Here is a 23,270-nt window from a genome sequence, read left to right on the forward strand (position 1 = left end):
AAGGATTTACTTGAAAAGTGCAAGGATAAATGAAAGCTGTTTTATGGATTTGTTAATGGAAAACTTAAACTAAAACTAAGATAAAAAAGATTGAAGGATGAAATGTATGAAGCAAAAGGTAAGTTAAAAGTTTCAACTAGTTTTCTCTGAAGAATCAGAATTTAAAGAACCACAATACGAGAAGACCAAAAGGAAATATGAGAGATTATAGTTGTGAAAGAAGTTTATAAAGTGATGGAGGAACAGGAAAAAAGAAAATCAGTAGGACCAAATGAAGTACAGCAAGTCCTCGTTATACGGTACATATGCATTCCTGAAAACCTTACCGCAAATCAAAATTACCATATACTGAGCCTATTATAACATGTTATAATAGGGGATGTGTTCCAGCATGTCGAAAGTCACCCCAAAAGTCACCCCTACAGACATGAAAATAGTCATATAAAAGAAATGTAAAGTACTGTGCAAGAGAAATAAACAAAATGTTTTTATTTACCTTTCACTCGCCATGTATTCTATCAGATGATGTCTCTCCCGAGGCTAAGGTACAGTAGGGATTTCAGCCCTTACTCATAATATCCACAAAAAACATGCCATAAGGATTTCACTTGTGTTCAGTGAGAAACATGGGAAAAGACTGATTGTTGTTGTGGTGGCAGCGCTGCATGGTGGCGCTATGGTACTGTGTAAACAAAACACGGGCAGATACCGTACCTGAATTTTTCTTACCGTAAATAGAATCGAGGGTAGTAATTACCAAACACTGTAACTGTGAATTTACTGGATAACGGTAACTGTGAATTTACTGGATAATGAAGTACCGTATAAGGAGGACTTACTGTATCAGGTTTCACTTTAAAAGAGGTGTTATGTTGAACCAATATATGACATCAGTAAATGTTTGATATCAATAGAAGAGATCCTAAGGAATGGAAAAATAATATAATGCCAATATTATTTATAAAAATGAAAAAAAGAACTACTAAATTATAGACATGTATCAATGACCAGCATTGTATGCAAGATCCTGTATAAAGTAATGAAAAAGCAGTATATAAAATTTGTAGAGAAATATCATATAATATTAAAACAAAAAATATTGGCTTTAGGCTAAAGAAGTCATGTAAACCAATTTGATACGATTTTATTCAAGTGAGTGATATAACACAGTAGAAGAATAAATGGGTAGACTATTTAGATCTTAAAAGAAAGAAAAATAGTTTCCGACAGCAGGCTATTATGAAAGTTGGAAAATATAGGAAAATTAAATGAAAAAATAGAAAAGAACATGAAAAGTTACTTAAAGGAAAAAATGAAAAGTGTGGTAAGAAATGTTACAATTGATATAGAATAAAGTAGATAGTGGAGTACCACAAGCATCAGTACTGGCACCAACATTCTTGATCTACACAAATAATGTACCTGAAGAAGTAAAAAGTTACATGAGCTTGTTTGCAGACTGCAAAATTACAGATTATACTGCATGATTTTAACAAAAAACTGTTGAAAATGTCACTTATTAGGGTGAAGTATGTACACATATTGTTTGTACAATGTAAACATTTTCATGGCCTGGCCATTATATCTTGCCTACCAAAACTCAAATTTCATTCCACAGCAAAACAACATCTCTAAATGCATGTGTGTTGAAAATTTTTCATTTAGGATATTGAAATTCCAAAATATGATAAAGAAAAGTGCTTGTTTGCTTATTTTTGTTTTGTAAGATTTTATGGAAAGAGTATATCTTGGTTTGCTGTAGGTGTCATATTGCATGTTTCAGAAGGAACTGGTGGGAGCAGCAGTGAAGGAGGTGCTGGCATGATGAGGCTGGAGCACCCTCGTTGTGCTGTCATGGTGGAGGTGCTGGATCAGTACACACAGATTCAACGCCGGTTGGAGCCTTACTTGGCACGCTATTACCAAGCAATGGCTAATGATCCTGTTTTTAGTGATGGGGTAAGTATGACCATATCACATCATGATAAATTTATTGTGATGACAGAATTCGTACAATTGAAATATCATGATCAACTAAATTTATCAGAGAATTGAGGTTTTGAAATTATCATGAGTAGCTATGAAGTGGACATGGGAAGAGTTAATGATATCTTCCCATTCTTCTTTATGTGCTTTATATTGTTGGTACACTTTCATAGGTGAAAGTAACTGGGAAGTTGCAGATAACATTAGATATTTTTGTATTTTCATGGTGGGTAAGGTACAGGAAAGAGTATATATAGTTGCATTAGTGTTAAGGATAAACCATATTTTCTATTGGGATTTACATTGAAAATTGCTGGATGTGCTCTAAGATTGTGTTGGATAAAGTGCCTTGTATTAAGTCCTGCTGGCAGTTGAAAAACATTATGAACATCGACTATTGTATTTTCGTTTAAAAGTGTGATACAGGCCATTGGTGAAAACCTTTTTATTACCAGCTTAGCACATGCTCTGGAAGGATGCCCACTCTTTAGGGGTTAATGTACAGAAAGGGAGAAAAGACATCTTTAATTTTCTTTCCCTTTATTAAAATTGCTTTCAGGAATTGGTTTTGTATTAATTTTTCCCACTTGTTAGATTTTTGGTATTGCATTCTGTATATTTGTAAACATGAGTATTTTTAATACATCAATTTTTCTTTACCAGGAAGCGGATTCTCTGCAGCAGCAACAATGGCTGTTGTGGCGTGTGTCTGAAGTGCTTCACTTTGTGTCTCATGCCATGCATGCCATCAGTGACATTATGGTAGATCTGCGGCGTGCACCACCCCGCCAGCTGCGTGCCCGGCCAATTATCATCCAGCAGCCAGCACTTGTCCAGGTGTGTCCAAGAGGTGGCTGTCACTTTTGGTTGTTTCTCTTCTCAATAAATTGATGAAGTAACTTGACAAGGCAGACTTGTTGATCCATGGAAGTTGGTCATTGTTGGATTGATCTTCGGGATGCAGTAATTCATGAGTTTTGTATTTTATAGTTATATATTCAATGATTTAGACTTTTGAGGCTTTATTTAAGTATTTATTGCCTATCTTCAGTGAAAAATCTTAAATATTTCTAATCTCTTGTAGAAAAATTACACATACATTTGTGCATGCACTTTACATGCACTCATAGGAAGGCAGGATTATAATATTCTACAAATGGGGATCACACATGAATAAAAAAAGAAAGGTCAGAATTGCTATTCTTGTGCTGTCTGAGAGGAATATTGCAATGCCTCAACTATTGTCTATACTTGTTCTTGGTTTTTGCTCATCACGGTTTTAGCTAGGTTTTCTTGGCTGGTAGTGCTTTCTGATACCAACTTTCCGTAATGATATGGAATTAGGATAGGCATACAGTTGTGCTGGCTTACATTCCCTGTGGCTGGGAATGTATCATCTATTTTCTATACTTATTTTCAGTTGGGAAAATGGGTATTTAATCATTAAATAATTAAGAGTTGTCTCAATTTTTTTCTTTGCCATCTGTTCACATAACAAAAGTGTGCATGCTGAGTCAAAGAGCTGTGACTTTGTAGGTAGGAATGGGGGCCTTCCCTTCTGTATGTGATTGTGTGGAAATACATTTGCAGGTGTACGTATCTTGTTATATTGTTTTCTAGTGTAACTAAAGTCATACCATCTCTCAGGCACAGATCAATGTGACCACCAGCTCTGACCCATCTCGAGGAGGCATGAGTGTATTCAGCAGCAGCCGCCCATCTACCACCACCACCTCCCAGTCCTCCTCTGCCAACCAGTCCTCTTCCACCACTGCTTCCTCCCAGACCACCACCACCACTACCACTAATGTATCATCCTCAACTACCTCCTCTTCCTCCTCCTCCTCTTCCTCTTCCTCCACTTCTACTTCCTCCATGTCAACCAACACATCAGCAGATCCTTCTTCCAATTACTTGCTAGTGTCTGGGCCAGTCACTGGTGTGCTCTCAGCCACCACTACCACACCTGCTTCCTCCACCCCATCCACTACATCCACCACCACACCCTCTGCCACCCCCCATCCAGCCCGCAACTTGGCGTCTCTCCTGAATTTAGGTTCCATGCAAGGCTTTCCCATGGATGGTGGAGACCTGGTGTTGATGGAAGTGGGACCACATGGCATCACTATTGATTCAGTGTCTGCTGAAGGAGGCAGTACAGGTACTTGTGTTGTGCTTTACTTGTATCACATTGAAAATTACCATGAAATTGTAACCATATTTTTTTATGCCAATGGTTTATCTGACAATGAGGGACTGGATGTTATGACAAAAAGGATTTGTTGTTAAATTGAAGAAATAACAGTGCTTAGTAAATTATTTGCTTCAGATCCATTGTTATTTCATTGTCTATGAAGTTTTGTTATGAGTTGTAATGCCAGTCATCCTTGGATTGTGAACACTAACCACTTGGCTTGCCACCCACAGGAGGATCAGCACCACCTCCTGAACTGATACAGAACCTGGTATCTTCAATCACAAGCCAGCTGGGGATGCACATTGGAGGTGCCACACCCTCCACCACTGCTCCAGCTTCCACAACCTCTGCTGCTGCTTCTTCTGCCTCTGTCTCTTCCTCAGCCACTACGGCCAACACAGGTGTGCCCAGTGCTGGCCCAGGACGCAATAGTCAGGCTGCTGGCAACAGGTGAGTGTTGTATTATTATAGAAACTTTTGGGCAGTGCAGTAACAACTTTCAATGGAAATCTGTCTCCTATTATGTGGTTTTCAAAGAAATACTTTAAGCTGAGTAAGGGATGGAACTTGTGTTAGATGTTGCTGCATCTTTAGCCCTTAGGAGCTGCATCTCAATAATGTCTTAAAACTCAACAAATTGTTCTTCTGATGTTTGTATTCTTACATAATGGATGATGGAGGCACTCAGTTTATCCCTTTCACTTTAATTAAGATTTAGATTTTTCTCAAGATTTTTTTTTATACAAAATAAGTTTCTTTTCTAAAATAGCTTTAGTATCTTTCAAGTCAACTTGTATTTGGTGGGAAATAATAGATGAGATATTCTTAAGTTGTCCTGATTGAATTGTGTTGCTGCTCATATTGCTTTTGTGGTACTGTAAGATTCTTCATGGGGATTTGGGAGTAGCTGCCTTTTGATTAATGCCGTAATTAGACTACAGAGTTTGTACTGAACAATTTTTTTTGTTTGTTTTCCATTTAAAGAACATTCTGTTGAAAATCTGTGTATCAATAGTAATCAGGAAGGGGTGCCAGGCTTAGTTTGTTGACTTGTCTTCCCTCATGGCTCTGCTTGAGCTCCCACTGAATGTTAAGTCTGTTATGAACCCAAAGTCTTTAGTTTAAATATAGAAAAATAACTATAAAAGTAATCTTAATTAAAAAAAAAAAAAGGCAGGATGGGAAGGTTATGGTAGAATGTCAGAAGCTGTATTAAAAGAAATAAAATGGGAGGTAGAATGAGGTTGATTTCTAAACAAAGATCATGTCTGAAAAGTGATATAATCCATCTAGAATAGATGGAATAATAATTAATTCAGTGGAAACATTTCATAAAAATGCCTTTACATGCATTTTATTACAAGGAGCAGCAGTTGAAGGTTTTACAATACACAAGGATACAAGTTATTGATATAAGTTGTCATATTGGCTGTACAATTTGTTTATCATGATATAGAAGAAGGAAGGAAAGCGGTTAAATGTGCTTAAGTAGAAATGCGCACCAGTGATATGAAAGATATTTATGTTTGAATGATTGAGAATTACTGTGTTCTGTCTACAATGAAGAGAGAAAAACCTAATCTGGATGATGAAATATTGATACATAATTGACAATCATTGATATTTACTATTAGCGGCCGCAGTTTAGTGCTTATGCACTATGCGTACCAGTCTCAGCTGTGCTCTTGAAATATAATTCTGTAATACCATACTTTGCTGATTATATAGATCAAAAGATCAGTTTTAAGTTTGTGAGTGAGTTTATTATTGTTTCTGAGAAAGAATGCAATGTTATTATTCACCTAATTGCTTTTCATATAGTGGTTGACAGTAGTGCTGGGCTCTTGGCAGTGAAAATATGGATTCAATCTATTTTTTTATTTTATTGTAATTCCTGCATACTGAATCTAGGCTGGTATTCAGACTTTAGGTAATATTTCTCTCTCTCTCTCTCTCTCTCTCTCTCTCTCTCTCTCTCTCTCTCTCTCTCTCTCTCTCTCTCTCTCTCTCTCTCTCTCTCTCTCTCTCTCTCAAATTACGATGCAATTTTCTAATAATCTATACAAGAGTATTGTGCAAATCATGAGATCAGTTTATGGACATTAATTAATGGCTACCATTGGAAGTAAGTTCTTTGCTTAAAAACTGTCAATTACTGTTGAAGCAGTAATTAGAAATTAGAAATTTCAATGATGCAGAACTATAAACTGCTTTGTTTGTCATAGACATTGGTAACTTGTAAGTGTTTGAATGGCACAAACATCAAATAAGCAATGCAACTCTTCATATTGGTTTTACCATCTTCATTGTTGCCATGAAACTCCTCACTGTTTCCTGAAATCATTGATTATTAGCTGGCAATAATTTTTCTTTTCTTTTTACAAGAGTCCTTTAGACTTAAAAGGATTCCTGAAAACTACTCCCATAAATCTGTTGATTTATATTTCTGCTGGTTCCAGTGTCGCTCTATTATAAAGACTTAGGTCTCTGGTATTGTGACTTTAATCCAGCGATTTAGTCCAGGCCCAGCACTTGAGAAAAGATTGATACAGAAAGGAAGTTCACTGAAAAGAAATTTGAATTAATCTTCTGCCTCATGTAGATTAAGAGACAGTGATGTGACGGAATGTTTGTGGGCATATGTGTGTGTACGCGCGCGCGCCTGCAGACATGCTTGCACATGCTTGCTATGTGTTGCTACCTCATTTGCAGTAGAATGAGTAATCTTGGAAAAAGATTATTTGAAATATTATCAGATCAATCACAGTGATCCAGGTTTATATGACTAAGTAGGATTAGCCAAGTTCATGAGTGGAGAAAGGTTGTTATGTAGATTTATAAATAAGGAAATGGTATTAAATTATTCTTTGTATACATGAATATGTGCCATGAATGGTAATGTTATGTGCCAAGTATCTTAACATATATATGTAAACATGTACATCACTGTCCACTGATGACAGGCACATGCCTTAGGATTGCATTATTGATGTAATTTTTTGTTGATACTAGAAAAGACATTGAAATCCTCATATTGGTAGTTATTTAGGTGCTAGCTATGCTGCCACAAATAAAATGGTGGTGATTCATGGTAGTTGAATGTACGTTATTTTATTTCTTAGAAATGAGGGGGTTAGGCCACTTAACCTTTCTATGGGAGCTGGGCTATGTGGGAAGAGGAGTCAGCATGACATGGGTCTTAGGAGTGACTTGCCAGCAGTGATGTTGGCCATAGTATTGCAAATTTATGAACACTAAAGGAGATCAACTGAACTTTAGAGTACCGTTGGTGATGGATTAATCATTCATTCAAGAAATTTGAAAATTATATACTGAAAATTGTAAATAACCTGAAATAATACAAAGTTTATTGCTTGATGAGAATACATAGTGGTAGAGGATTGTTTCTTGCTGGTTAGTTTTCACCATGTCCTTTGTACAGTGCCACACCACTCCTCTAAACACTTTCCATGCCATTCTTTCTGGTTTTCATGCTAGCTCACAGTCTGCAAGACCTGGCACCTGGTAAGCATGGATGCAGACATGTTGCTTTGACACTGAAATACTGACTTTGAATACAACATTCTGCAAAAAAAGTTTTTAAATGCAAGTTTGATATGAAACACCATTGAAATGCTTGATGGAATTAAGGGCCACACTTTATATATATATATATATATATATATATATATATATATATATATATATATATATATATATATATATATATATATATATATATATGTATATATTTATATTTATGTAGACCTATATACAAACTTTTGGAGATTCATTCCTTGAAAAAGACTGCTGTCTGAAATTTTCGTTGTCATGGAATGAATACTAGATAGTGTTGCACATAAGACATTCATAGAGCAATATGCATGTTTACCAAATCAACTAATGCTTAATGAACATAAAATTGTCTTGCAAGGAACAGGACCTCTTAGATTGAGGATATCAGAGGTAACAAAAAAGGACATCCTTTTCTAATAAAAAGTGTATGTCCCATTAGGTCCACAAAGTTTCTAGTGAAGCTTGGGATTTGATATAGACATTTAAAGAGGAAGTGAAAAGTTTGGGTCAAAAACTTAGAGTGAAGGAGAATAAAATAATGCATAAAATGGAGAATATTAATGCATATGTATTTAACTTCTAAGGAGTTTCTTTAAGACTTGGTCATATATTACTAGATGTAACAGTAGGATTGTTGATTATAAGTGTGACAAAACTGGAGAAAAAGAAAGCATTGGAGAGGGAGGAGATTAAGTCATTAGGGAAAACAAGATCCACACAAAACATAATGAAAGATGTCAGAATGAATGAAAATCCTGGGAAGGAAAGTAGTAATTGGTGAAAAGGGAGGTTGAATGAAACAAGTGATAGCTGGGAGTAAAGGAAAAGTGGATGAAGAGTTTAGATGACTTAAGTAAATATGAACAGGATAAAGGGCTATTGAGCATGAAAGAAATAAAAAGATATATAAACAGTGAAGGAATTGAGGTGTGAAATTTGGACAGAAAGGTATCAAGGCAGAGAACCTGTGAAGAGGACACAAATGAAATGTCTTGAAAAGAAAAAAAAAAGGAAAGTAAAAAAGGATTGGCTGAGTGATATAAGTGGCCCTTACGTACTTACTGTCTCACATGAGTACAGTAAGTCTGGTTTTTGCTGTAGGTGGTCAGAAGTAGGAATGCATTGTTAAGAATAAGTAAAGGGAACGGAAGAAAGAAAAATGAGAGAACAAGGTTATGCAAGGATAGGGATAAATCCCATGAAGAAGGGAAATAATTAGTAATATGTTGGATATAGATAAATAGATGCATTGTTTCCAAAACATTTTTATCTATCTCATAGATTCATAGACTTAGCTTATCCAAGTAAATTTAGAATAAATACAGATATGTGGGATTCGAATGTTTTTTTGATAATTTTCCACAATGTCCAAGTCAAGTTCTATTAATATATGAATATTTAGAAAAAGATAAAAATGTTTTACTCCACCCAAAGCAGAAGTAGAAGCAGAGCGTTGTAACATTGGGAGTATGGAGATTAGCAGTTCAGTAAGGAGGAAAGTGTTGCAGGCACGTCTAGATATTTTGATCGATGGGAATGAGAAGAGATTCACGTGTGCTGTCTGTGATTAACTAAAAATTTTACTAATCCAAAATATTAGTTGTGCTGACAACAGAATTTGTAAATTTCTGAATGAGTGGATCATTTTGATTGAAAGAGCTAGATATCATTTACACTAGATTTACATATGCCCATACTTTAATAAAAAGCTAATTTTAACTATAACTAATACATTTTTGGAGTTGATCTTTGTTAAAGGAAGAATTGTTGGATCATTTGTGTTTTGCCTCAGAAATCAAACACCAATATATTGATTTATTGAAAATAAAATTCCCTCTTTTTTTTTTTTGACATTCACTTTCAATCTCTAGCTAGTCATTGTTGGTGATAGGGACTGAGTTGTATGTGGCTGACTTGCTATTTTGGACAGAACAGACGACCCAAAGCTGGAAATACAGTGCTGATACTTTTTTATAGAATGCATTATAGTATTTGAGATATTTCATCAACTGCAAACATGCTGCATTGAAAGAAATGTGTTTTCTTTTGAGCACTTAGATAACATAAATGATAAAAGGTAAGAGCATTGTAATTGCTGTATATCCATTAATTCACATTTGTTTATATTTTACATGATTGTTCCTTATACACATGCCAGTGGTTTAATCACATGTGTTTACACCTTCATGACACGTAGTGTATTTAAGGACCTAGGGATTGTCATTGTATGTAGTGAAAGTTTACACCACGATAAACAGTGAGTGTCATGGACTCGCCCAATAATTTTGCTTCTCATGAACATACGAACATGGTAATACTAGCACACACTACTTTTTCACAGTGATTGATTTATGTGCTCCCATTGTCTTTTGGGATGCATGGAAAATTTATTTTATTTTCCTTACAAGTTGTCTTAATTTTATTGGTACAAGTAATCTGTTAATCTATTATCATACAAATCAATTAAAACCATGATGGTAAAATAAAGTTGATTTCCTCCACATTTATAGAAAAAAAAGAAAGAAAGATGTTTTTAGGTGGCAGGTCTGCTTGGACAGTCAATGAAACCAAGTAGGAAAGTTCTGGGGAGGTAAATGATACTTTCTATTAACATTCGCCCTTGTAAAAAGGTGCCATTTATATCACAAGTTCAAAGACTAAAGAGGTGAAATTGAGCTTTATGGCAGAGGAAAGCAAAGTATCTTGCTGCTGCCACTACTGTTGTTGAAGTCTATGACAGTGAAATAGAAACAAGGAAGATTTAGACTGAAAGAGAGAGAGAGAGAGAGAGAGAGAGAGAGAGAGAGAGAGAGATGATGTAGAAATAATGATGTGTGTGAATGATTTACAAAAGTGAAAAGTGTGTTTAATTATCTTGGTTTATTTTAGGCAGTGTTTATCAGATGTTTTCCACGGTAATTCCAATTTAAGTTATCGCTAATGACAATGTCACCAGAGCTTCCTCCAAGTGAGTGGACATCCCTTTTGTGCTCACAGGCCTTACTTCCTGCAGTCTTCAATATTGCCTTGTCAAAGAATGTAATGATGGAAAGATAAAAAATTGGAAAGATAAAAAATGGAAGAGAAGACAGTGTGAAGTAAAGACTGTTGGGAGATCTGGGGACTTTCTTGTCATGGTCACTCCTTTGGAGCATGTTTCAACAAGGAGGATGACTACAGGGATAAGCATAGATAAAGCTCACAATTTAGATTGTATTAGATCAGCATGTATTCTATAGGGTGTCCTGTAAAGAAAGTCACATATCCACAGAAATGAAAGATTGAGTTGTTTTAAGTTGGAAACATTTTTTGTCCTAATGCTTTTAATGCCATGATTCATAAGTTACAGGACATTTAATTATGAGCAGATTAAGTTGCAAGTGACTAACTGTCTTGTTTTTGCAACATACAGCTAGTTGCTCTTTTCACATAAAACTAATTATATTTAGCTCTTCATTGTTACATTGATATGGCATTCTTGGATTTTATTTTTATCAAGGAAGATTATTAAGATAGCAACACCTACCTTAGCTGACCATTTTCCCTTCCTCTTCTCTATACCAACTTTTATTACATTCATATTTAGATGTTCTGTAACTTCTAAACCATGTTATTAAAGGCATTTGACTGTAGAATATTTGTGACGTGAAGAATGACCTGATTTTTTATTTCTGTTAATGTGACTGTCCTCAAAGGACACCCTGTATATTTTTTCTACTGATATGCTTTTCTGGAGTGGTGATGAACACCAGGCTATTTTGTTACTTATCTGGGTCATACACATGGAGGATGATTGTAGAGTGTGACAGAAAACAGTGGCTGAGGATACTGCATGTCACAGACATCACCACCACACAGGTTCACGTAGACAGAATCCTTGAATTTGACTGTTCTGTTACACCCGTAGGTTATTTTGGATGTGGCTCTAAAAGAATTTTTCCTGCAATAGTGGCACGAACACAACCAACGTGACCCAGACGAGGGTGACCCATCGGCCCCACGTGCATGTCACGCCCCTCAACGTGCCCGGCATGGGCATGAACCAGTTTGACCCATTTCTGCCCTGCCAGAGCCACCACATCAGACCAGCTACTCGTAGGAGGCATCAGGCACAAACACAGGTGAACCTCCACCCCCCCCCCCTCTCTCTCTCTCTCTCTCTCTCTCTCTCTCTCTCTCTCTCTCTCTCTCTCTCTCTCTCTCTCTCTCTCTCTCTCTCTCTCTCTCTCTCTCTCTCTCATTACACACCTGAAATTTCTTAGTGCACACACTCCAAGAACTTTCGTTATGGATGGGCCATTGGGTGTGGCAGAGTGGGCAGTATTACATTGATAGGGTAGATAAAGATGAATGGTGGGTGGATTTGTTGATCATTATGGCAGCTCTTGTTTGCATTCACTATAATCCAATAGTGCATGCAGTGCACTTGTTGGATCATGCATTAAGCTTTTTTTCCCATCCCCTGATTTCAAATTGTAATTTTAAAATCGATGTTTTTTTTTATTTATTTATTTATTTTGATTTTTTAGAGTGTGTGCACATTTGATATTTATTACGCAATGTACAATTCAATATTGCTGCCTGTTTTGAGCAGACCCAAGATGGCAGCAGCCCAGCCCAGAGCAGGAGGAGAGCAGCAGGTGCCCAGGTGGGTCACTCTTGGGGAGCACCAGCACCCCTTCAGAGGCTGCCTTTACTGATACCATCAAGCTGCCTACCAATATATCCACTAATGGAAATGCCCATTAAACTTTGTGTAAATTGAAGTTAATGTGAGATGACAGTGTGCAACAAGAAAGTTTGGGCCAAGCTGGGAAAGTGACCTGGCACATATGAATGTGGAGTGTTTAGACTTAATGAAACACTCTGGAGGTTGTATCTCTTTCCCAGAAATAGAATAATATATTGTAGGTAAAATGTTTTCATCTTTTTGCATATATCAATTAAATCTTAAAAAGTATGATAACTACTAGATATTGATAGTAATGTCCTTATTGTGAGTAATCAACTAAAAAATGAACAGTAAGGCAGCATATGATCTAAAATTTGTCGGTTGCAAGCAGTGTGGAACTTTCAGGCAATATTTTATTGTACTGTTTGCAATTATTAGGTACAAGATGAACACATTGCTAGAATTCATTTTTGCATTCTGTAGATTTTACTTTTATCTCGTGTAGCACTAGAGGCAAATATAATATATGAATGTTCTTCACTTTAATAAAATGATAGACTGAAGAATAAGAAATTTCCAGGCCCAAGAGGGTGGTGGCTCCCAGAGTGCTCAGACCCGTCCCCAGGTGGGTGTGTCACCTACAGCATCCTCAGCCAATCCTCTTGCTGTGTTTGCCAACCTGATGGCTGAGGCATTTGGTGGTAGGCAGGTAGCAGCTGTCCCACAGGGTGACCAACAGCCACAACAACAGCAGCAACAGCAACAATCCTCTGCACCAGATGCCAGTGAATCACAAATAAGTGACCAAATGTTTGCTCAGTTGGTGCAGGTTAGTGTATGCAGGAAGATGCATGTTGAAGTATTTTTGAATTATTTAAAAGTTGTAAGTGAGAAGTGCTTAACGTAATTATATTTACAGTTTCACATGATTTTCCCAAACCCCAGTGCTATTGTTTTCTTTTTTTATTAAGTACATATAATTAGCTCACAAAATTTGTAACGCCAGTGTTTCGTCTTTTACAGGGAGTCATGTCACAAGTCTCAGGCTCCCTCAATGCAGAAGGCGGTGAGGGAGACAACCAACAGTCAGGTGCTACACTTCATGAGTTCCTGCAACCCTTTGATGGGGGCATGTTTAGTGAAGGAGAGGAAAACTCGCTTTTTTATCAGCTTTTCAACACAGTGGTGAGTGGTGTGCTGTAAGCCATCCAACTTTCTGATTTGAGATGTAGGTGTTATGACAGATTATTAAGAATGGATTATAAGGAGGAATCAAGTTTGTTGAAAATCCAACCATGGTATGCTAGAGTGCTTCTTATAATATTTTGGAAGTTTGTTTTACTGTATATGGCAGAGCTTTGTTGAATTGAATTAATTTATTGTTTTCAGGCTCTGTCATTGTCTATTGGAGATCTAGTACAGCTTTTCTTTGGCCGATCAAGAACTGTGAATCAATTGCGAGCACCTCTTCAACGGTTCATGAGGGAGCAGGCATTGCAGGGGAACCAACCCACTGAGGAGAACCTCAATCGTGCCATTGATAATATTCTGCAGGACCTCCACCCACACCTGGTCCTCACGGCAGTAAGTCATGTGTCACATGTTCTGTGTTTGGTACCAGGAAGCTAGGGATTACTGATGGGATAGTGAATAACATTATTTCCTACAAGACATATTTTGCATCCTAAGATGAGGCTTAAGGAAGTTGTGATGTTATCATAAAGATTTTTTTTAATGTACATGATTGTAGGATATTTGAATGTGATTGACGGGTGTAAGGATACTATTTTTTTTTTTTTTTTTTTTTTTTTTTTTGCTTGTACTTAGTGAATTCTCTAGGAAAGTTTTCTGAAAAAAGTTACCAAAAAAAAAAAGGTTTTCCTTAAAAGAGCAATAATGGTTAGATCAGACTTAATCTTGTTAACCCTTATAGCCTGTCAGGCACAATCATGGCTCTTATATTATTGCTCAAATTTTTTTTTACCATTGATTTTTTTTGTGCATATATGTTATGTTTGTTCAGTAATGATTATACCACAGCAAAGAGCAACTCCTAAGCTTTCTAATGATATATAAATGTTCCATTGTTTGTTTAAATTTGATTAAACACTAAAAGGACTCAAGGAAACATTTGCTACTCATTTTTCTTATCTATATATGTTGAAAGTGCTCCCTCCTGTTATGACAGGCTATAAGGGTTAAGATCTCTGGTTTAGGAATCTTTAGCAGAGCAGAAACTTGTTTGGACCAGTTTTCTTGTGCAGAAGTCCTTGTTCACATAGTAAACTAAAACACAAATGTTAAGGACTGCAAGTATGAGGCCATAAGTTTTTTACCTTATGTGGGTTTGATAGGGTCCCCTCTATACAGAGATTTGCTACAAAAGTGTTGTATGTTTAAAGATATGAAAATTGTTTTGCTTCTAAAGCACAATGTTCCTTATGAATAGTGTTCAGAAATTTGATATTATCATTTTCAGGGTGAGGCACGTGTTCATGAAGGGATAGACTACGTTTACACAGTGCACAACTTTGTCAGGCATCGCTTACACGACATCTTCAACCTTGTACTGAATCACAGTGAGTATGACCAGTAATATGATTTTATATAAGACTAATGATTCTGTCAGCCTGTTATCAAAGGAAAATATGCAGTTATTGTTAGTGGCAACATGAACTGGGAGACTTACCATTTATATTGTTGCTCCTCCAGCTGATGAGGAGACCTTTGGACCATCACTTGTGTCCTTGATGAGACGAACAGTTGGGGAGTTCATTGCCCTCTCCCTCTACTGCTTTTCTGATGGTGCTCAGGGACTGGAGAGGGTTCTGCAGGAGAGAGTGGTAGGTATATCAGTATCTCCTATAATACCTTGAAGGAATATTTTCTTATTGATCCTTAGATATCCTACTATATTCTTCTATCTATTAGTCTACCTATTTGTATGTGACAGTTAAGTCCTAAAAACTGTACAGGAAGTAGCTTTGATAGTAGTAATTCTTAGAAACAGACATAATATATGTGTAAATGAATAGGTAAAATGATTTGAAAATGAGAAAGAATAAGTAGATATATACAGAGAGGTGAAACTCAAAAGTAAGGATAGACCTTAGTTCTAGATTCACATGATCATGGAGAAAGAAGAGGAGACATTGACTAAAGAAAAGGTCCAAAGAAAATGTTTATACATAAGGTCAAGACTAAATGAAAATTAAATGAAGATCTGGTATTAAAATGAAATTAAGTTTTATAGGTCTAGGCATCCAGAAAGATGAACAATAAGTGTATAAAAGAACTGTTTCTCCTTAAAAATTCATTGATATATACGGTGGTGTAGTGGATAAAATGGTGACCGTGGGATCGGGCAGATGTCCATGTGTAAGTTCAAATCCTACCTCTTACCACCTTGAAGCTTTGCCTTTTGTTGAGTGGTAAGTTACCTACATGACACCATGATACCCAGGTTCTAGGTAGTTACACCAAAGATGCGCTTGAGTGGTGATATGGGCCCTAATATGGGTACCACTATAAATAAAATTGCCCGCACCTCTAATGGATGGAAGCTGAACAGTGCTTCCCATACTCTTCAAGTATACCTACAGGTGGTATAGGCCAGGACATAAAAAAAAGAAAAAGAAAAAGAAAGAAAGAAAGAAAGAAAAGATAAAATGCTAGATATATTCAAGACATTTTTGTTTGTGTAATATTTTGGTTTCATTGAGCCTCCTTACTCTCATGCAGAGGTCCATCATGTCTGGGGTGAGTCCAGCCATCCAGAACTGGTCCATCAATACCTCCATCATGCAGCTACGCTCCATGATGAGCCGCCTCACCATAACAGATGACTACATCCGCCGGTATGTGGTGTCTCCAGACGAAGGGCGGCGGATGGAGGATGAGCACAGCCGCCGGCAACGTGCCAATGAAGCCGCCAATGCCAAGCCACCACAACGACCGCTGGCACCCACAACAGAGGGCAGTGTCACTGGGAACAATGTGGTGCATGTAGTCCCAGCCAATGGTCCCTCTGTGGAGGTGAGTGTGTGTATTAAATTATTTTGTTTTGTAATGCATGTTGCATAGTCATGTTATTTATTTGCTCAATATTTAGATGGCGTTTTATTCTGAATCATAGTAAAAGGAATTATTAATGTTCATCACTGTATTGTGTTCACAGCCTATGGAAGTTGAAGTTGGTTGTATGGAGGAAGTGACAACCACAGGTTCAGAGTTAGAACTAGCTGTTGAGGGAGCAACTGGAGGAGCAAGTGAAGCCAAAGAAGAGGAAACACTGGTGGAGGAGCCTCCCATCATCATCACTGATAAGCCACAGCCCTGGCACTCAGCTGTTCCTCAGGTGAATGTCTACCCTTGGTTCATACATCTGAATGAATTGCTACTATATCCTTTTGTGAGGAATCTTGACAAATGTATCAATTCTATTATTCTCATGTGAAACATCCCTCTGCTTACATTCCATTCTTATAATTTGTATAAATTAGTCATTAAGTCTTGTATTTTCACAGCAATGAAATTTAGTTTATGGATATAACCAATGTCATTGAATCCAAAATGGTTAAAAAGTACACAAAAGTAACCTTTCAAAAAACTTTCTCTAGTTTTATCAAAATAATCAATATATCTTTTATTACAAAATGTTCTCAAGCTCTGCCTCTGCTTCTGTGAACCACAAAATCTTTCCATTTTTCTGGGGCATTACTTGTTATGAATTATTAGTTCTTACTATGAATACCATCATTACCATGTCAACACCACTATTTGTGTGTTTCTACAGTTAATGCTTTCCCCAATTACATAAATAAAGCATACTACTGTCTTAAGTTTTTGACAAAATTATAATTACCATACAACTTTCTATTTCTATGCCTCTAAAAATAGCCTTATCATGTTGTTTGCTACTTTTGGTATAATTACCATCAACTCAAGGTAGTTCAGAGGTATTATTGGTCTTTTTTACTGGGCAGGTTGGGTCTAGTGCCTTAAGAAAATGCAGGAAGCTGCAAGAAGCTGTCAGACCTACACATGGCATTCCTTGTATGAGCAAGGCTACCTAATTCCATCCATCATCCCCATCCATAAATTTGTCTAATCTTCCTTATAACTCCCTATTGACTCGGCACTAATAACATGATCATAAAATTTGCTCCATTCATCAACCACTCTGTTAGAGAACCTGTTCTTTCGCATTTTTCCCTAAAACCTATATTTTTCAAGCTTTAGTCCTTTATTTCTGTTTCTATCCTGGCTACTGATCCAAAGAACTTTGTTCATGTCCCTTTTATTATAGCCCCCTATATCTCTCAGGTCCCCTCTTAACTTAGGTCTCTCTAAGTACAGGCAACCTCCGCTTAACGAAGGGGTTACGTTCCTAAAAAACCCTTCTTTAAGCGAAATTTCGTTAAGTGAACTGATTATAACAAGTTTAACCCCTGACTTGAACTTCCATTGAGAGTAAACAAAGCAAGAGTGTATCATAGTACAGTGAAAGGTTTAATGAAAGTAAAAATTATGAAGTTAAACATTTAGGCAGTTTAATTTAAGTCATTATAATGTACACTAATGAATGTATGTACGTAACTTTATAATGTTGATGATCTTAAATTTATGAAGGGAGGGAGAGTGAAACGGGAAAGACACTAACCGGCAACCTGTGGAATGTAAACAAAAGGCGCATCATTGTATCACATACAAAACTTATGTACCACATTTCCACAAGGCTTTCCATTTTATCCATTGTAAAGTCACGAGTTCATGTGGTTCTTTTTAGCTTGCAAGGAAGATATGGTCTCACCAGCCTTCTTTATAGAGTCTGCTGACTTGAAAATAGTAAGAGACAGCAGATGGAGTCAAGATCGTGGCGAGCAATGCTATTAGTTTTCTCACCTCTCGTGTCTGTGAGTAATATCCAGCTTCATTTCGAGAGTAAGAGACTTCCTGGTCTTCTTAGCAATGCTAGGTGACATTGCAGGGCGTTTTGGTGGTAAGTATGAGCGAGGGAAAACGAGCTGCTGCTAACGCTGTTATTGTTTTGAACAGGGGGAGTGAGTGGTACGCGTGTTGTCCACAAGAGGCGCTGGTGTATTCAAAAGTCTGTCGGCTTGTGTGATACGGCAGGGCTTTCAAACTTGGAAAAAATTACCTGAATAAAACTTTGTTAAAGCGAGTTTGGTGTTTGTTAAACGAGCAAATGGTAGTAAAATGAAACCTTCATTGTAGCGAAATTTAGTTGTGTGAACCTTCGTTAAGCGGGGGTTGTCTGTAATGCAAATTTAGTTTCTTCAATCTCCCTATCATAGAGAATATCCCTCAAACCATGTATCTTTTTAGACATTATCCTTTGCATTGATTCTAATAGATTTACATCCTTCTTATAATGTGTGGATCAAAACTACCCTATAATCTAGATGCGGTCTGACCAGCACCAATCATAAATAACTTCGTTATTACTTTGGAACTTCTGCTTACTTTGTACAAGACCATACAATAATCAGGCATAATTAAACTTGCCAACTCAAGATGTGCATGTAGCCATAATAATGACCTTTCAGGATTGGATCCCAGTGATTACCAGAGATGTGGAGCGTCAGCGGCGAGGTGTGCCTGACACAGGCCTCAGTGATGCTTACCTTTGTGGGATGCCACTCAAGCGCCGGAAGCTGGCGTCCCAACACAAGCCCCATGGATCTGTGCAACAGGTCATTCAGGGTGAGTGGCAGCTTGTCTGGAAAACTACTGTACTTTTGGATTACTGAGATGAATTTATATATATATATATATATATATATATATATATATATATATATATATATATATATATATATATATATATATATATATATATATATATATATATATATACAGTAAAGTCCCGGGTTACATCGGTCTCGAGTTACGTCAAACTCGTAGTTACGTCAGTCCACTATAAGGCAATTTAAGATTAAAAATTGAAAATTTATAAATCGTAAAGTGCGGGATTTATTGTTATTGTTGGTGGTTGCCCGCCACACCGCCCGCCTCACGCTTGAATACAATAACACCCTGCCTCAGTTCCACCACACCATCGCCCCTGGCAAGAGTGTTATCCTACTTCTGCGTTTACTGACTCAAGTTCTTAGTATCTTGCTCAATGGCACCAAAGAGAAAACTTCTTAGTGACAGCAGTGATGCTAAGAAAAGGAAAACCATTATGCTACAAGAAAAAGAGGACATAATTAAAAGACATGAGAAGGAGGCAGCAGCTGTGTGTGAGGGAGGGAAGAAGAAAATGGGAAGCCCGTTACCATGACAACGGGGAGGTTGACGACCTTGAGGGCTCGCACACCCATCACAACAATAACAACTCCGGAGCCTTCGCCTGGGCCACACGACACTCGCAGCTGACTTGCACCGTCTGCGCCTGTCTGCTGATCCCTATTGCCCTTTCCTATTGCATTTCCTGCCCCGCTGCCCACGCTTCTACTCCCACCGCACTGCACTCGCTCCCAGCTGTCCGCCCTGTGGCGTCACAACATTCGACCTGCCCACCCTCCTGGCGGCCTCAGGCGTCCACCCTCTCGGCAACCTGCAGTCCTTCGCGTTCGTGGCCCTAATCAACAACAAAAACAAGCTTGTGTTTCATATTCCTACATAGTTGTAAATAATATAACAATATAACCTTTAACTTACCTGAATGATCATAAACAATGATTGGTTGAAAACTCGATAATATGCTTTGAAATGTACGGAAACTCGAGTTACGTACAAAATCGACTTACGTCATGTTTCAGGAACGTAACTATGACGTAAACCGAGACCTTACTGTATATATATATATATATATATATATATATATATATATATATATATATATATATATATATATATATATTTATTTATTTATTTATTTATTTATTTATTTATATTTTTTTATGTATTAAATCAGTGTTGTAAAACTTTTGTGGCAGTCTAATTTAGTGACTATATCATTTGATACATCTTGGATGTGAATATTCATCTAGAGTGTAATGTCTTTCATATTAAGATTTTCTTTTCTCTCTGAACAGACACTCTCCGGCACTGCATGCGGGGAGCTGGCATCAATAGGGTGGTGATGGACAGCGTAGTGGGAGAGGCTGCCAGTCAGCTGGGTGACTCATTCGTGGGCCATATGCGCACATCCCTCAGAGACAGACTCAACCACAACAAAGACTTTCTCCCTGAAAAGTTCCCCAAGAGTGAAGAGAATATACGGAAAGGAAAATAATTCTTAGGTTTATTTATACACAAGGATATAGGTTTGTTGTTTCCTGCTGGAGAAATGGTGTTTGATTTAAGTTAGAGAAGATGCAATGTTGTATTGGAATGAAGGATTGTTTTACATTCATGTATGGAATTCATGATGTACATGCTTTGGAAAGTACTTGAGAAGGAAGGCAATCCCTCACATATTTGTTGTAATATATATGCAAATAACTAGAAAGTATCATGAGGGACATGTTTTACTTATATATGCAAGGCACTACTGAGAATATATTAGGGGTAAGTGACCTCTTACATTTAGTTTTCATTCGGTCACAGTATTTGATTGTATAATTTGTTCCAGGAAGGCTCCCACCTTGTTCATGCTTTTTTTGCTGATGTTTTCATGCCAGTACTGAGCAATTCAGCATAGCAGGATGCCACCACCTCTTATACTGTGGAGAAGGAACAGTAAAAAGGAAAGCAAACTTATGTCAGGCTTTTAAGCAGTGTATTTCTTTATCAAATACATATTACAAATTATGTTAACTCCTTAATTTGTGATGGTATTAAAAATAGAACATGTCCTCTAATGGCTTGAATTTTTTTCTCACTCCCCTAAAAAATATTACACCGATCAAGCAAGGTCATGATATTCCCTACGACATGATTAAAAGGGCTTTTAGTCCAGTGAGATCATTGTCTGGGTTAAGTTTACGTAAAGTTAGATCTTACTGTGCATGTCATTTAGCTGTAAATGTATTTCTTACGAGGTGAATTTTAACTTGGTACAGAAGTGACTGGGCATCTGGGCCTATTGGTATTTCTCAACATCCTGGCAGTAAAACTAAATACTGAGTTAAGGTTAGGTGTGAAAGAAGAATGATATTTTATGGTAAGGTAGTACTTGGATAGTGTTTTCTCACCATAATGTTGCTTTTAATTGCAATGGTGTTTGCCGCTGTAGATTGTAGGATATGTAGGAACTAGCTTCAGAGTGACAGCAAAGCCACCCTTCCTCACCCATGTGACATTGACTACTTTCTTACCAGTCTCGTGAGTCTCGTGTTGAAATCAACAAATATAAGCTGCTCATGGTTGCTGTCAGGAGTTCCATGTAAAGGGAAGGATACTGCGTGTGGTTTTGTTTTGAAGATATCATTAGATATTTATATGGAGAGGTTGTTCATAACAATTGAAAACAAGAAAAAAGTTATTTACCTTTCAAACCTTATTACATTAATAATAGTCAAGATAGAACTGAAATGTTTGAGAATCATCAGCACGGTATCAGCTTAAACTAATTTACCGACGTATTTAACATTATCTAATAGAGATGGTATACTTAATTGTCGATATATATATATATATATATATATATATATATATATATATATATATATATATATATATATATATATATATATATATATATATATATATATATATATATATATATATATATATATATATATATATATATATATATATATATATATATATATATATATATATATATATATATATATATATATATATATATATATATATATATATATATATATATATATATATATATATATATATATATATATATATATATATATATATATATATATATATATATATATATATATATATATATATATATATATATATATATATATATATATATATATATATATATATATATATATATATATATATATATATATATATATATATATATATATATATATATATATATATATATATATATATATATATATATATATATATATATATATATATATATATATATATATATATATATATATATATATATATATATATATATATATATATATATATATATATATATATATATATATATATATATATATATATATATATATATATATATATATATATATATATATATATATATATATATATATATATATATATATATATATATATATATATATATATATATATATATATATATATATATATATATATATATATATATATATATATATATATATATATATATATATATATATATATATATATATATATATATATATATATATATATATATATATATATATTAATCACTAATGACTGTAGTAAAGAAATATGCGGTCCTAACTTAATTAAGTGGTATTGCAGTCATATTATAGGGTGTTCTATACCTAGCTATGGTATTTCCTTCCTGAGAAAGAGAGAAACTGCAGAAGGATGGAATTTAACTAGCAGAGCCTTCAGGAATGCTTGAGTAACAGTCTGGCTATATTGCCTTCTTTCAATGGTTATATACGTAGGAATATCTTTGATTTTGTCTGCATCTACAAATTAATGTTTTCTTTTTTCTTCGCCTTCTTTTTCCTCCTCCTCCTCCTCCTCTTCTTCTTCTCTTTCATTGCGTAACTTCTTGTCATCAGGCAGTAACTATGTCTATTTCTCTAGTCTTACTTCATCAGTCTCAAAATTCTCGTAATTTTTCGTCTCTCTACTAACTTAACGTTCGCCTTCCACGTTCCGCCTCGACGCCACCTTATTGACCTTAATGATGTTCTGTTCTGTTTTCACTATAAGCCCATTCCTCTTTACAGTCTA

The 23,270-nt window shown here is 35.9% G+C and overlaps 1 protein-coding gene across 9 annotated transcripts in view; it reads left to right on the forward strand.

Moving 5' to 3' along the window:
• LOC123515833 (large proline-rich protein bag6-like) overlaps nucleotides 1-21,262 on the forward strand; it is a 42,475-nt gene extending 21,213 nt beyond the window's left edge. For 6 of the 9 annotated variants that reach the window (XM_045274714.1, XM_045274715.1, XM_045274711.1 and 3 more), the window contains exons 9-24: nucleotides 1,784-1,959; nucleotides 2,650-2,823; nucleotides 3,634-4,147; nucleotides 4,414-4,633; nucleotides 7,682-7,708; nucleotides 11,709-11,880; nucleotides 12,354-12,407; nucleotides 13,012-13,260; nucleotides 13,455-13,616; nucleotides 13,821-14,015; nucleotides 14,911-15,010; nucleotides 15,144-15,274; nucleotides 16,173-16,466; nucleotides 16,609-16,788; nucleotides 19,001-19,157; nucleotides 20,495-21,262. In XM_045274714.1, the coding sequence (XP_045130649.1) occupies nucleotides 1,784-1,959; nucleotides 2,650-2,823; nucleotides 3,634-4,147; nucleotides 4,414-4,633; nucleotides 7,682-7,708; nucleotides 11,709-11,880; nucleotides 12,354-12,407; nucleotides 13,012-13,260; nucleotides 13,455-13,616; nucleotides 13,821-14,015; nucleotides 14,911-15,010; nucleotides 15,144-15,274; nucleotides 16,173-16,466; nucleotides 16,609-16,788; nucleotides 19,001-19,157; nucleotides 20,495-20,694 (3,005 nt within the window). In that variant the 3' untranslated portion in view covers nucleotides 20,695-21,262. The remainder of the gene's footprint in view (nucleotides 1-1,783; nucleotides 1,960-2,649; nucleotides 2,824-3,633; nucleotides 4,148-4,413; nucleotides 4,634-7,681; nucleotides 7,709-11,708; nucleotides 11,881-12,353; nucleotides 12,408-13,011; nucleotides 13,261-13,454; nucleotides 13,617-13,820; nucleotides 14,016-14,910; nucleotides 15,011-15,143; nucleotides 15,275-16,172; nucleotides 16,467-16,608; nucleotides 16,789-19,000; nucleotides 19,158-20,494) is intronic. The other 3 variants (XM_045274717.1, XM_045274713.1, XM_045274718.1) reach the window with 3 other exon arrangements.
• The last annotated feature ends 2,008 nt before the right edge of the window (nucleotides 21,263-23,270 follow it).

Source organism: Portunus trituberculatus, chromosome 40, assembly GCF_017591435.1.
Source record: "Portunus trituberculatus isolate SZX2019 chromosome 40, ASM1759143v1, whole genome shotgun sequence".
In the NCBI taxonomy this organism is placed as follows: domain Eukaryota; kingdom Metazoa; phylum Arthropoda; class Malacostraca; order Decapoda; family Portunidae; genus Portunus; species Portunus trituberculatus.